This window comes from Podarcis bocagei (genome assembly GCF_964188305.1).
Source record: "Podarcis bocagei genome assembly, chromosome: 2".
NCBI classification, from domain to species: Eukaryota; Metazoa; Chordata; class Lepidosauria; order Squamata; family Lacertidae; genus Podarcis; species Podarcis bocagei.
This window is the reverse complement of record NC_138126.1, coordinates 51,524,414-51,539,750: the sequence shown is the minus strand read 5'-3', so window position 1 is coordinate 51,539,750 and position 15,337 is coordinate 51,524,414. Positions and strand designations below refer to the sequence as shown.

Genomic DNA, 15,337 nt, shown 5'->3' with positions numbered 1-15,337 from the left:
AATAAGCAAAAAATATTATACTATTACATAGTTCTTTTAGTGGAAGCTGTTGAAGACAATTAGAGTAGACTTTCATCTACCTTTGGTGGGATGGGTTTTTTTTAGCAATACCTCATTGTTTTCCAGCCTGCAGATGTCTTGCTGAGGGCTTGCACCCTGATCAGAACTTCGTTCCCCTTCTGTATCTTCACTAAGCATATCTTCTGCTTTGTCAATGATTTCTTTCAGTTGCTCTATAAATATCTCTTTCTCAGTAGGCAATATAAATTCGTTTTCTACCTATAGGGATACACAGATATATATATTTTAAAACTGCATTCTCTTTAGTGTTCGCTCTGTAGTAACTTCATAACAAGAAGTAACTGTATGGCCAATGTAAATCTTTTAAAAATAGCATGCAGTGGAAAGAAGTTCCACATATATGGAACTGAGTGTGTATGACGCTTTACATTTGAAATGAACGAATCTTTTCCCTGGCCAACAGAGCTGAGCAAAGCTACAGAAATTATTCATTGCTCTTATGTAACTGACCTATCTTGATTAAGCAGTAAATGAATGCATTAGCGCATGAGAGGCATTTCAAAATATGCACAAGCTTCAAGGACTAGTTGATGGGTCACTGGGAACTTTCAACTTGCCCTGCTTATGCCAGAGCAATTAAGGATAGCATACTGAATATCTCTGAGCCAAATTAGCAGCAGTATTCATGAACACCTGAAGCATCTGTTGCACATATGCAACAATAATAAATTGTGACTAGCATGTATGAAGGCCAGAGTAGCACCTCTCATCCCACACGGCACACTGACTTCCCAAACAGTAAGGAGAAGAGTGCAAAAGTGGGTCACTCATTGGGAGGTAAGATAACATCCCCTCTTACTATTAGCCTGTGTGTATAGTCTAAGTCTAGCTTCCCCTTCCTGCTTACCAGGCATCAACAAAGAGACCCCTTTTTCTTTTATTCTTCTTCTGGGAGGATGAGCACACTGCAGAGCAAAGCATCAGCTTGCAACCATCAGCCATAGTCACTTCCTAAGAACTCCTCTGGGTCCATATGGGTCCCAGGGTCAATTTGAAGAGGCCAGCCCTTTGCTTTGACGTGATCCCAGCCAACTCAGAAGGTTTAAAGAAGAAGAAGTTAAAAATAATTAAAAATAGGAGGGGTAGGGAGCCTTGGCATGTGGTTTCCATGGGTGCCAGGGTGTCTATCAGCACCATACTGGGCACCAAACACACATCCAGAAATGGGATGCTAAACAGAAATCAGGCTGCACCTCAATAGCTCCCTTCTGAACGATCAGAAATACTTTTCTGTGGCTGTGCTAAGAAGGCGGTGGCATCAATTCAGCTAATGAATCTAAAGAAAGATCTTACCATGTAAGTAGCAATTTCTTCTGGTGCATCGCCATCTAAATCAAACTTAAATGTAACCATTTTGTGATTGTGTGTTTCTAGCTGGCATTCCACCATCTTATCCCCTGTGTTGCATACCTATAAAAAGAATCAATAATTATTTCTAACACTCCCAATGGAGCCCAGGGTGGCAAAAACATATCATTCATAAATATTCTGTCATTAAAGTAATTCTCCCAACCAGAAATTTCAGGGTTGCCAGAAATAGTATCTTTTACCCATGCGTGGGTAGAACAGGAATATAAATATATAAGTAAGTCTTAAGCAAATGTAGCTGACTTACATTTAAAATTGTCAGTTTGGGCCTGTTGGATTTTTCCTGGCGTGAACGAGTACGTGTTGATTTCTTATGCTTCTTGGAAGATTTTCCTTCCTGTTTACTACTTCCACTTGTTCCTTCAAAACTGTCACTCATCTCTTTACCAGAAGCCACATCAGGACTCATGTAACTTTGCAATAAGGAGTAAAATGAAGACAGAAGACAAATAGTATGAACATGCAGCATTCTTTTAAAAGCTCCCCCTCAAAATCAGCACAAACTCTTTAGAACATGCCTTTTTGCAAGAGATCAAAGGTCCACCTCATTAGGTATTCCGTTTCTAATGCTGCCAGCAAGATTTTTACTATGAATTTTAACTGCCATGTTCACTGACAGATCTATCCATCAATGTGTCTAAATTTAGTATTTCTTTTTATTTGTCCAGAACCTACTGAGAAGCAGTACTCACTTGGTGACCTACTGGCAAACTACATTTGGCTTGGAGGGTCCCAAGCTATGCATTGGTAGAAGAGGATATTTATAAATAAAATTTAAGATTCTGTGCTTCCTTTTTCATCCAGGCTTTGACTGCACAGAATTTGCTCAAATCAAACAGTCCCTCATATCAAATTAGGAAACAGACATCAGATGGACAACTATTTCTTTCAGCTGTTTAAATGGATTTATGTTTTTAATTAAAAATATCCTCATGCTCTTCTCTCAGTGTACCTTCAGAAACATAATGACTAAAAACAACAACAAAACTGAAGATTGGGGGGGGGTCTGGAACAGTGTTTTTAAAATAGTGTTCTGATTAGATGATCAACAGCAGAAGACAAGTTGTCGAAAATACAATTTCTCCATTATTATTAAATGTTTCTGCGGTACACATCAGCACAGTCTTGGGAACTGCAGCAGCAGGGGTGTTGCTAGCCACATGCTTGGTGTTTCACAGGGGTTCTTTGGCTTCATGTGCCTGTTTCTCTGCTGTAACAAGAATACACAAACCAAGGATGTAAACTGCAGGCTTCTTTCTCCCCCAGCCCTAGACAGAGGGGAGAAATAAGTGCTTTTCCAGCCCTAGGCTCCTTGCTAGCCCCCGTCGTTTGGGAACGGCTAAGCATAGGGCCAGCAAAATGCTTCTTTCTCTTTCTTTTAACTAATCACCAGTTACTCAACCCCAGCTGTTGAGTAGAGATTAATTCCCGCTTAGTTTGGCTGCATGCACCTTCTGGGAACAGGCACCCACACCCAATGCAGTACTGAACCCTCATCCTCCCACCTATCAGTTGACATCACAAGGGATGTAGGATGATTGACAGGCTTGGGGAAATGGCCTTGTGGGCCAAACTGGACTCCTGAGTGGACAAAGATTAGCCTGCAAGCTGGAGGTTCTCCACCCCTGCCCTAGAAAACGTTTCAAATCATCTTCACCTCTGCAGGAATTTGCGTAGACATGATAACAGTTAACAATTGGTATGCCACTGTACTAGACAAATGGTGAGGATACCTTTCACAGCTCTGTGATAGTGACTGCTGCTTTTCCATTATTCCATGCTCCTAAAATGGAAAGAAGAAACAGTTTTTTCACCAGAGGCATGCTGCAAAATTAATATTTGTGTGCAAATCCAGCCACGGCCTAGCACTTGTAATTCCCATTGATTTCAATGGCCAACTTTGTGCCAGCATAGCAAACAATCTTTGAGGACACCCTCTCTTTGAGGAAATTACTAGTCCTAATGCCTTTTAAGCTGTTCCCCCTATGGAGCAGCATCATGTGCTAGCACTGATATCAGATGAATCAGCTGGTAATATCCGCAGTGGCAAGTTTCAGCCAAAGACTAACAAAAGACCAATCTTTAAAATGCAGGTCACTTTATATTATTATCACTATGCTATTGTGGTGGGAAACTGAATAAAGAAGCATTAGTTTATGGAAAGGAAGGTACTCAGAAAGCTGTGGAATGAATATAAATATGAAGAACGAAGATTTTGAATTATTTCTTATAAAGAACTTATAAATATCATTGAGAGGAGGATCATAAAAAATTCACAGGAGGTGAATTGATATTAGGAGACTCTACCCTGGCAATTGAGAAAACAGCTCATTCAACTAGACCAATGAATTTTCTGATAGTTAACAGCACTAAGGATTCATTAGCAAAAAAACAAGTACTACCTCTTGAGAAGATTCTGTAGCCTGTGGCATAACTGGGCATGAAGTTTGGACCTGCTGACCCAGAGGCTGGTGATTATCTGGCTGAGGCGGCAGATAACCAGTAGACTGGAGAGGCAGCCCATGATCTATAGGCATTGCTGCATTTGATGGAGCAATGGTGCTTTGTGGAAGACCTTCTGGACCAATGCAGGGTTGCAATGCTTCAGGCTGCAACTGCAATGGTGGTGACATAACTGCAGAAGGCTGCACTGGCAATGCAGGCATCTGGGTCCCAATATCCACAGTGTACTGAGGGTGTCCAATAATCTGTTGCAACATAGCACACACCTGTTAGTAACATCAATTCCATTTATGATATTAATAATTCACATAGCTAAACTCATAATTGTTTTAAATAAAAAAACCTTTTTAATACAAATCATTGCACTGTAGTGTGATGAAACCATACTTAAGTGCTTTTTGTTTTGAAAAACAAAGGAAGGAAGGAAGGAAGGAAGGAAGGAAGGAAGGAAGGAAGGAAGGAAGGCCCATTCAGACAAACAGTGACTTATCATATGCAACAACTCACCACTCAGATCTGAAAATTTTCAGCACACCACTGCAGATAACTAAAGCGAGTTGTGAGTTAAATCACCAGATCTGCGTGGCAAGTTGCTGCACATGAATGCTTTATTTTATGAAGCAGCTTCTAAGAGCCCATACACATCTATTTCACCACATAGCTAAACCTCAGATCTATTCACACCTTCCTTACAACTTGTCAGGATGATAAAGATTACCAACCTATCCCACGGTGAGAGAGCTCACATCAGGGAAGTTTAGTTTTTAGTTTAGGTGAGAGTGGTTGCATTTCAGACAATCACAACATCGTTATTTCTGTGAAATGGGGCTCAGTTCAAGAATTAGGAACTGGATCAAGTCATAATGTCTAAATGCTGGATGTAGATTTTTAAAATATAAAACTAGGGTCCTCCCCACAATCAACAAAATAAGCATAATGTCACATCTTTACACATTGCTGACACTATACCTTTTTTTGCACGTAACACTAAGCCAAATCACGCCTCAGAATGAGCGAGAAAATTGCAGGCTTCCAGAGAGAAGTTATTTAGCAAAGCGCAACAACAAAATTGCTGGAGAGCAGAGAATTCGACACAGTCTCTGCTCCACAAGCCCACACGTTTCCTTGTTTGCACTAAACCATGGTTTAGCACATGGTGGTGGGAAAACCAGACTTCTGTTTCCTTGCACATATTAATTTGGTTATTGCATTTGAAAACCACTTCAAATGTTTGGGGCAGAAAATGCCACTTATTCCACAAATCCCCTGTGTGGAATATGTGATGGTCTCTAGAGCAGCTTCAGATGAAATGGATTCTTCCAAGTTCTAAATCTAAAGGATGAGTTCTACTAATGCTTGTGTTATGCAACAGGTATTCTGCGCCAATTCCAGTCATTTTGTCATGAAAATCACGTGTTCAGGCCTTATATTACTGAATCCCACATAGTTAAAGAAGCAAACACCTCAAAGTGTTTGTGCTAAAGAGACTCACTGAAATGAGTGTTTAAGAGCCTTTTCTTTGTGTACAAATGACCTATGATTTACAGAATTATAGAATTGTAGAGTTGGAAGGGACCCCAGGGCCATCTAGTCCAACCCCTTGCAATGCAGTAACAAAAGGGAAGTTCTCCATAACAGCACTGAGTATGGGCACATCATTATGCATATATTTCTCCTTGGTACAAGAAGCTAGAACTGTGCAAGTTTCAAATGACTGAATCAAGCTTTACCTGAGCAGGAAGCTGAAGCAGGGATGGGATACAGAAGAGAGACACAATAGAAGAGGCAGCAGCAGCAAAGGAAAGCACAGAAGACAGAGAAAGTCACTTTTAGTACTATTAATGCGCCTTATAATTGATGTTTGTGTGCATTTTATATGTAGTGTGTGTTGTGACGCCAAGACAGGGAAAAATAATAATAGCCTGCATTGTTAGCATTCACTGCACATAGTTTTAAAGTAGTTTAAATTTAATATAAAGGGATGTTGTCAAGTTTACATAATTGTTTCATTTTGGGTGAAAATGAACAATGCTTCCTTGAAAGGAACATGTGGACACAACAGTCCAGTAGAGCAGTTCTTTCACAATCTCCATGCACTTGGGAAAGATGAGGAAAGCCTATATTTTTGATCCATTTTAAAAGACTGGGTTCTAGGCAATGCTAGCCCTGCTTTGAGTAGGCCTGCTGAAATCAATGGACTTCTCCTGTCTGTGGCTCTACTCTGAGTAGGACGAGTTATTGGCTACAACTCATTACAGTTAAATTACAGCCAAGGGAGTTCCAAGATTTCTAAATCTGAAGACAGAAACTAACTTAGTGATCAGTGCAAGTGAAATAGAGGCAATCTGGGGTGCCAATTTTTTCACATTCCCATGGCAAGACATAAAACATAAACATCTTCTGGTCAAGGCTCCTCATCATGTACCACAAGTCTCCTTTGAGAACAAATAAGAAATCATGAATTTAAGTCAAAACTGATAGACGTTTATCAGTATGTGACAGGCAATGCTTAGAGAGCTACAAGACCTGGTGCAACTATTATGGAATCCAATGGGAGTAATACCATTGGTTCAGTGGAGGGTAGGTGGGAATCACATGAACTTAAGTTCTTCACAAACAATCTATGTGTACCAAATATATGGCTGAAGACAGAAACTTAGATACAGTAAAGCTGAAGATACAGAACAATAGGTTGAGATGAAATGTTATGAATTTTAAGAAGGTGGACGATAATGATAAAATGCAATGGCTTCTTATAAAATTCCCATTTTTATCATTCTTAAGCAGTCTTCATTCTCATTATAATCTCATTTCTGCTCAAATTGTGGTTAATATTCTTTAATTCTATATTCTGTTATAAACTTGTTTTATTAAGAGACTCCTATTTTTGTCTCTGTAAATGCTAGTATTGATTGCTTCAGTGACCCTAAAAATCTGCAGTTGCAACAATGCAGAATATTTGTTACTATTATATATAAATATCCTCAAAATAATATTTCTGAAATTAGTCCCCAGTAAAAATCCCTTTGTTGAAGAACAGTCTGCTTTTAAAGCAATTTTGGTGGTATATAAGCAAAATTATAAATGAATTAAATATAAGTAGATCTGTGTAGATCACCTACTTATTTATTTCTTAATTGCAAAAGCAAAATTTTCTTCACTGTTGATAAGATATTGTACCATCTCCTGCGACAGGAGATAGAAGATGGGGCACTTGATGCATGCCCATCAACTATCGTTTGCCAGCCACTTGCTATATTCTACTTTTCATCACCCTAAAACTTTTATTAAACAAATTCCTTTTCCAAAGTGACTGGTTTTCTGATTCTACCTCCGCAGGGCAAATTCCCCTACTTGCTTTTATAGTGAAACAGGCTACAGAACTGTTACTTAAGAGTGATACTCCTATGTTCTAGTACCGAGAAAGTCCAATGTCAAACAGATTACCTGATTACCAGCCCCAGATGCAGACATAGTCTGTTCTGAAGGATGAATTATGCTTGGTTGAAGTGACTGAGGAAGTGGAGGCAGCTGCTGCTGCTGCTGTTGTGAAACTGCTTGCATGTTCTGGGTGTGATGGGGAGAGGGAAGAACTTCATTCTGAATTATCTGCTGGAGGGTAGCCTGGTACATCTGCTGCTGGGAGAGCTGGGCTACTGCATGATGTGCTGGCAAAGCTGACACTCCTGGCGGAGCTACAGCGAGTAATGGTACTGGAGCAGCCGACATATTTGGCACAATTGTTTGGCAGGGCAAGACCAAGGAAGCCACAGAAGTATGAGGAAGGTTGACCGCTTGCATGGGCAGGGCAGGGGAATTTGATGTCAGAGCAGGGTTCATGGGGAAGCTTGGTAAAATCACAGCTGGAGGAAAATACTGAGAAGGAGCAGGTATAGGGGGCGCATTTGCAGCAGGTATATCAGACAAGTTTGGAGGGTGGCTATCAAGTCCTGCCAGAGGAGTAACTGCAGGAATGACGGGAAACTGAGGAATCTGAAAAAAAATATAATATTACGTGAATTGCAAAGAGCGTTCCAGGCTGGCACATTTGCCTTACTAATATGATAAGTACGATGAATAGTGATTTCCGCCCATTTTCTTGGGTCTACGCAGAGAGCAAGCAAGATTGATTTTAGAACAAACAGAGAAGAAGACTTGAAAGCAACTGCGTGTTAATCTGAGCAGTTCAAAATTATTGCAAAGGAAACTTATTAATCATGCAGCAATCTATTAATAATTGCTCGTTCTATGTACCTGCACTAGAAACACCTTTGGGCAGGTGTTTTGCACATCTCCCACACACAGGTTCTAAATACCACAGCCCTGATTCAGAGTTTTTCTATATGCATGTATAAAGTGTGTGTGTGTGTGTGTGTGTGTGTGTGTGTGTGTGTGTATTATACTATACTGTACTATACTATACTATACTATACTATACTATACTATACTGTATATGTTAATATGTATACTATACATACAGTATACATGGAGCTCCTATTTTGAACAGGCTTTCTTGTTCAGTTCAGCGGAGTGCCATGCTATGCAGAGAGACTCTTGTAACTTGAAGTGAAGGGAGAATTTCCTGACCCGAGCCAGCCCAGGTATTAGGCAGGGGGAGGCCCCACCACCTCCCCCAGCAGTGGAGAAGCACCATCACCATCAGCGCCAATTTCAGGCAAGATCACATCCATTTTGGGCAATACCTCACTAAAAATTGGTGATCTTGCCTGAAATCAGGGTTGGTGGCGGTGGTGCTTTTCTGCCAGCAGGACGGCACTTCCAGTTTTGCCTCAAGCAGTGAAGAAGGAAACACCACCCCTGATTCTGCCCATATTGAAGTTGCTGCAAGTCACTGCAAAGTTACAGCCAAGTCAGGGCAAACTTATTTTCTTCTGCATGCAGCTTAATTTTTGCAGTGTTTCTCAAACTAGAAGTCTGTGCAAGGGTTTGCATGTTGTATTGGTAGAATGTTAAAATTCAGCATTTTCCAAAGTGAGGATTGGAAATCCACTAGAATCCTTGATAAGGAAGATGGGGGTGTTGAAAGGTCCCAACTGCTGTAGGTTCTTTTGTTCCAACTGGAGACGATGTGGTGGGGGGAAACCAGGTATGCAAAGGATGGGGAGATAGAATACTGCAGTTTGTGTGGGTAGAAGCAATGCAGGGGATATAAGAGCTGGGAAAGCATCCTTAAGGAAGTTCAGGATGGGCAAAGCATGTTAGACTGAACACAATTAGAAGCTGGGACGCAATTACATATAGTTTGAGAAACACTTAACTTGCATAATAAGCCTCCAATGCATGCCATTCAAGTTACTATATTTTATACATTTATTATAATTTTTTAAAAACTGGGTAATAACTATATACATATGATTAATCCTAATCATTACAAGCAGATATGCACAAAAGTGTTCAGCATTAAACAACAAAAAACCTCATTTAATGCATATATGTATCACAGGATAGCGTCTACTGAAGATATTAATCCTTGGAGTTACAGGGATGCAAACTGACATGCATTTGAATTTTCAGCACTAAACCATTTTTGGAAGCTCCTGCTTCCCTCATTTAATGCACATTTAAATATTATTGCACACTAGCTTGTGTTCTAAAGATACTGGGGTACTTTTAAAAAAAAATACATGTATGTTTTAAAGTTGTTTGCATTATCGGATAAAGGCACGATCGCTTGGTTGTGTAAAATTTTGGAAATGTTAAAATTGATTATACAAGGATACAAATTGCACTTCTTTCATCACTTATGGTGACTAACAGTTGTATCTAGGTATAAAATGCATTTCTACTCCCATGTTTGCTTCCATGTTGAATGCTCTAGGATTCAGCACTTGACAGAGATGAAGCTATTTACTGCCCACTCTTATCTTCCTTTGATAATCTTTCTCTTCTCTATTCTGAACAGCCAATCCATGCGGGTAAACACCAGAACTCTGAAAGCAATTAGCGTTGGTGAGCACAAACTTTCTAATTGTATATGTACTATCTGACGAGGCCTCGACTGGTAGCAGGAGAATTTAATTTGGCTATGGGATACAGGCCAAGCTACAAGCAACTCAGTTTCTGAAAAAGAGCAGGACAAGTACCGTATCTCCTCAAGTGGAAAAAAGGCAGGAGGGAATCTGAGCAGAAATCCAGAAGATATGTGAGCCATTTTCCTTTGAGTAAGGAACAAAACCACTCTCTTCTTCTCTCTCTACCCCTCAATTATATGTCCATTCTTATATATTAAGCTAAGCATTTAGGGGGAAAGAACCAATTTCCTGGAATCCTAATTTTAATTTGATGTGGGCTTTAAGAGCAGCTGAAATTTCCCACTTTGTGAAAAAAAACGAGGGAATCAGAGTGTGAAGGGACTCCTGAAAATATTGTCTGAGCAATGTGTCTGCCTCACTGTGTTCTGCATTTTTACTTTTCTCATTCTTTTAGTTTTAAAAATATGGTGAGTGGCTTGATATTGCCAGTCCTACTACTACTGACCTAAACATTTTATTTACCACCTCTTTATCCACACTCACCAGTACAGACAATCACATTCTTTCTGGTGGACTGAGATCACAAGGACTTGTCTGTGTGTTTGCGCACGCGAGAATGCATATGCAGTATGCACAGTGCTCCAAGTGCTTCTTTGTGGACATAGATTTGTCAATCTTTTCCTTCTTGTGCACCCTTTGTGTGTCATGGAATGCTGCTCTCAAGAGTCACCCAACCTTACACTGGCTTTTGAAGAAAGCAAGGGGATGATGACAGGAAGCTGAAAAGCTAGTATTTGTGTGCAATATATTGTACACAACCACTGTCCTGAAGCAGAAAGTTTCCTTCACAAATACTGGTGGAGCAATTACACTAAATGCTCAAAATTTAAAAAGTTTGTTGCACCAGCAAAATAAATGGACATAACAACTGGTGTAACTGTTCAAAAATATTTTGCAGAGATACTGAAAAAAAATAAAAATTGTGTTATAGAAAGATATACCCACACAATTTTTTAGATTCAAGAAAAAATATATGAAAATGTAAATGCTTTCAAAATATGTGAGCACCTTCTCTCTCTCTCTCTCTCTCTCTCTCTCTCTCTCTCTCTCTCTCTCTCTCTCTTTTTAGGTAAGAGGCAAATGCATTTGAACCCAACATAAGGCAGTGTCAGCTATTACTTAACATGTGGATTTAACATAGGAAACAAAGTGCAGAAAAATCTAATCAGGCCAGGGACCTTGTCTTCAATGGGCATCTTCTGTTCTGGAACAAAGCATTGTGGGTTCCCCCTCCCCCATTTTGATACAGTCAGAAAAAGAGCAAAGGTACTTGTTCACCTTCAACTTATTGGTCAGAAAATCTATTATAAGCCACTGAAAAGCATCTATATTGCTGCTACCGCTAAAGGAAGTAACAACCTGAGCACTACAATAAGAAATGAAGGCGGGGGAGGTGATGAAGGTAAGTGAGAGCTCATGGGGGGAAATAGAGTCATATTCTGTCCATCATGCAGAATTTTCAGTATCTATGGCCTGTCTACCCTACTACTAATTAAATTTTCAACAAAACAATTCAGAAAAATTAAGACCAAATGGAGGACAAGGAATGTAAATAACACAATTTATTCAAAGAAGCCCAAACGTTATCTTTATTGCTATCTATTTTGGTTCACTGGTTGATTGGTCTTTGTTTTTGCTTTTCTTTGGTAATCCCTGTGTGTCAGCTGTTCTGTTGTTTTCACTGTCCTGCTTTGCTTTTCCTATGGCTGGAAGTCTCTTTCCACTGTTCCTTTCCTCAGTTGTTTTTGCATACATTCAGAAAATGCAAAGCAATAACAACAAATGGAGACCGAGGAACATTAAAATACTAACTGGCTTATTATGGCACAGAACTTATTGTGGGCTAGAGCCCATGCCATCAGATCATAGACTTGTAGAGTTGGAAAGGAGCTTGAGGATCATCTAGTCCAATCCCCTGCAAGGCAGGAATATGCAGCTGTCCCATATGGGGATCAAAACTGCATCCTTGGCATTATGAGCACCTTCTTCTTCTTTGGTGATCACTTGTAGCCGAGTAAGATTGTCTTCCATAAACACGGTTTTAACAATGAGTCCGTAAGTAGCTGGGGAGGCCAATTCTGGACCCACACGTCCTTTCACAGTGGGGACATTGGTTCCTGGGTGGGGGTTGATCACGATGTGGATTTGCCAAGCGTGCCTTCCTCCTAGCATGTTTCTCCCTTGTGTTCTGCGTTTGAGTGTCTTCAAAGCCCATGGCACCTTTGGTAAAGGCTGTTCTCCAACTGGAGCGCTCGCAGCCAGTGTTTCCCAGTTGTTGGTGTTTATACTACTTTTTTTTTAGATTTGCCTTGAGACAGTCTTTAAACCTCTTTTGTTGACCACCAGAATTACACTTTCCATTTTTAAGTTCAGAATAGAGTAGTTGCTTTGGAAAACGATAATCAGGCATCCCACACTCTAACCAACTGAGCTATCCAGGTTGATGCCCAAAGCGACATTCTTTGCACATAACACAAAGCCAGTAAACCATGGCTTACTTCAACAGAACAGACGGTGTTCCAGCCTCTGGAATTTTTCAGTAACAGTGGCCATGTCTGGGCTGGTTTCAACAACTGGAAGACCAGTTCCAGATACTGGTACTTAGAGGCTAGTTGAAGTTCAATCCTGACAAGCCACAGTTTTGGTTCAAATACATTCTCTTTCTTCTCTTATAGTTAAAACCTAGCATTTTTGTTTGCTTTTCCTACTTTTATATTTTTCTTGAGCGAGAAACAATTTGCTCTGCTTTATAAATGATACCATTTGCATACTATAACCACCCCTTCTCTTTTGTGTCAGTATTTAGATTGAAAGTCTTCAGGCAATGATGTATCTCCTTTAACTTTTTTGGATGTGCTCAATTTATTTTATGCACTATACAATTAAGTAATAAAAATAAATTTCCTAAACAAGATGCAAATGCACAGAAGCCACACACTAATTACGAAGCCTGCCATACCAACTATTAGCTGTGAAGTTCTACCAAAATTAATGACTTATAACAAAATAAATAATGCTTATTGAATTTGAAGGTCAGCTTACCTGGCCAGGTGGGACTGTTGGAAGTTGCTGCACAGGGGGAATCTGCAGAGGTGCGAGAGATGCATTGCTAGCTGCCACCTGAGAACTGGGAGTTTGATACTGGGGCAATAGGTGAGGTGCAGGTTGTTGCACTGGGCAAATGGGCTGGTTGGCTAGAACATGCTGTAGAGGAGCTGGAGGTGGGATGGACTGCTGGTAGAGAGAAAAAGGGAGTACACCGTAAGTTCCCAAAGTGCTCTGGCCATGGGGGATAATTTATTTGTCATAGGCACTACCTGATACCTCAACATAGGTGTCAACAACAACAACTCTCTTGACCAGCTTAAGTGCTAAGAAAATAATAAATTAACACTGTTAAGAGAAAAGTTGAGGGGGGAAATCCATGTAGTCTAGGAAAAGCCATCGCCTACCACCTGCAGACTGGCTGAATCATGCCATAGTGATGTAGCGTCATTCCATTGTGCATTGTGTCCCAGGACTGCACCAGAGGAGCACCATGTTCAGATTCCACATCCCCCACAGAAAGTCACCAACTACCTCCCCGTTTTTGTGAGAAATGAAGCAACCTGGGAAACTGCAGAGGCGCTATCTGGGTCAGTACTAGGTAGGTCACGCAAAGTTATGATGGATGAAAACCTTATTTTCCATCTCCAAAGAATGAAATGTATCCTCTCCTCCTGGTCATGGAAGAAAATTGAGGAGATGAGCTGCGGAAAGGACCGCAGGTAGGGATGGAGGCTTAAAAACTCAGTGCTCCCTGTCTTTCTTGCATATTAAATGGATGCAGCACAATTATAATAACTCATTTTAGAATTTGAGCACTGCATTTGAAGATTACACCACACTTGTAATAATGCACAAGCAGGCTTGATATAAAGGGTAATAAAACACCCCTATGTTTATTCAGCATCTTCACTTAAAAGCAAAACAACCACTAACTACTTACCTGCTGGCTGGCTAACACAGGCTGTGATTGTCTCATCTGGACAGGGGCAACGGAGGTGGGATGGACGAGAGGGAATGGGATTGCTGGTTCTTGATAATGTTGTGGTCGCTGAGAGACAACAGCAGGTGGAGCCTGAACCACTGGAAGTCCAGGCTGAAGGGAAGAAAGGGGGGGGAAACTACTTTAGAAAACTACAAGCTACAAAAATTATTGGCTGTCAGGACAGCCAAGTTGTGTTATGAATCACTCCTTAATCGCAATCTCGTAGCCGTTCAAGAAGTGAGGCCCATAAACTGAGTGGACCTTTTCCTATGGTAAGCAGTGATGACAAAACTCAACACCCAAGTTTTGTAATCCATACTTGGTATAAAATACAGAAAAGAAGACACAGGAGTTACAGCTGAAAGGATGGAACGAAGCTGCTGGAACCTCAATTCCAGTGCTGTGATCCTATGAATACCTTGAATACAGTATACTCAAAATGTGTCCACAAGAAACAATAACAATGTATGCATACATGCCAAGAACATAACCTTCAGGTGCAGTAAATGTTTACTGGAGATTTCCCTCCTTCCCTTGTAAGTGGGCAAGGAGATTTCTTTCTTTCTCTTTTTCTAAAAAAAATCTTTAATAAGTATGAGCATTGGAGCAGAAAGTCACAGATGGCTTTCTGTTTTTTACAGCCTTCATTTACACTGTTCTCTGCCTTTACAAGGCCCAAGCTGGCTGGTGTCATGGTGTCCACTGTTTCCACCAAGGCATGCAAACTTGCTACTCGAGCAATTAGCACTAAACGGAGGCAATTATCTTATGCCTGTGAGACAAGGCAAGAATGGGATGAGACCTTATTTATTTATTTTACAACTGATGCAATCTGCCTTTTAGCCCATTATGGCTCACAAGAGAAGTATATTAAAATGTGAACATTCAAACAAACAAATATTCACACTAAAGCAACTGGCAATAAAAGCACGGTTGTAAAACCCAAGCATATTGCGTGATGCCTATACTTCCCTTTTCCCTATGACTCAGATGACAGGTGTGGGAAAACCCTGGAAGCATGATTATGTTACTGAGAAATGGTAGGGGGACTGAAGGGTAGGGGGAAAGAGAGTGGAGAGGAAACCGAGGCATGCTGACCTACACTGAATCTCCAAGTCACCACCAACAGTTCCTAGCAGTTCCACATGAAGGTAAATAATGTATTTACAGTGCAGTAGTGACCATTTATTTCTTGGGATTGTCAGAATGAGTCAAACCAGATATGGGACAGGAGATTTGCCATTAGATCTCCTGACCTTTTGACTGTGTACATATTACTGGCTTAAAACACAGAAAGGCTCATACTTATTTTCAATTCAGACTGAAGCTGGTTTTGGGGTGG

General features: G+C 40.4%; 1 protein-coding gene across 14 annotated transcripts in view; it reads right to left on the bottom strand.

Moving 5' to 3' along the window:
- Positions 1–15,337, bottom strand: part of WNK2 (WNK lysine deficient protein kinase 2) — a 108,768-nt gene that overhangs the window by 42,145 nt on the left and 51,286 nt on the right. For 9 of the 14 annotated variants that reach the window (XR_014005588.1, XM_081185199.1, XM_081185204.1 and 6 more), the window contains exons 10-18: positions 13,954–14,106; positions 13,008–13,199; positions 7,360–7,905; positions 5,643–5,654; positions 3,852–4,157; positions 3,183–3,232; positions 1,697–1,862; positions 1,375–1,491; positions 112–279 (exon numbers count right to left, since the gene is read on the bottom strand). Coding sequence is in view for 13 of the 14 variants with exons in the window: in XM_081185199.1 (XP_081041325.1) it covers positions 112–279; positions 1,375–1,491; positions 1,697–1,862; positions 3,183–3,232; positions 3,852–4,157; positions 5,643–5,654; positions 7,360–7,905; positions 13,008–13,199; positions 13,954–14,106 (1,710 nt within the window). In the remaining variant the exon portion in view is untranslated. The remainder of the gene's footprint in view (positions 1–111; positions 280–1,374; positions 1,492–1,696; positions 1,863–3,182; positions 3,233–3,851; positions 4,158–5,642; positions 5,655–7,359; positions 7,906–13,007; positions 13,200–13,953; positions 14,107–15,337) is intronic. The other 5 variants (XM_081185206.1, XM_081185202.1, XM_081185203.1 and 2 more) reach the window with 5 other exon arrangements.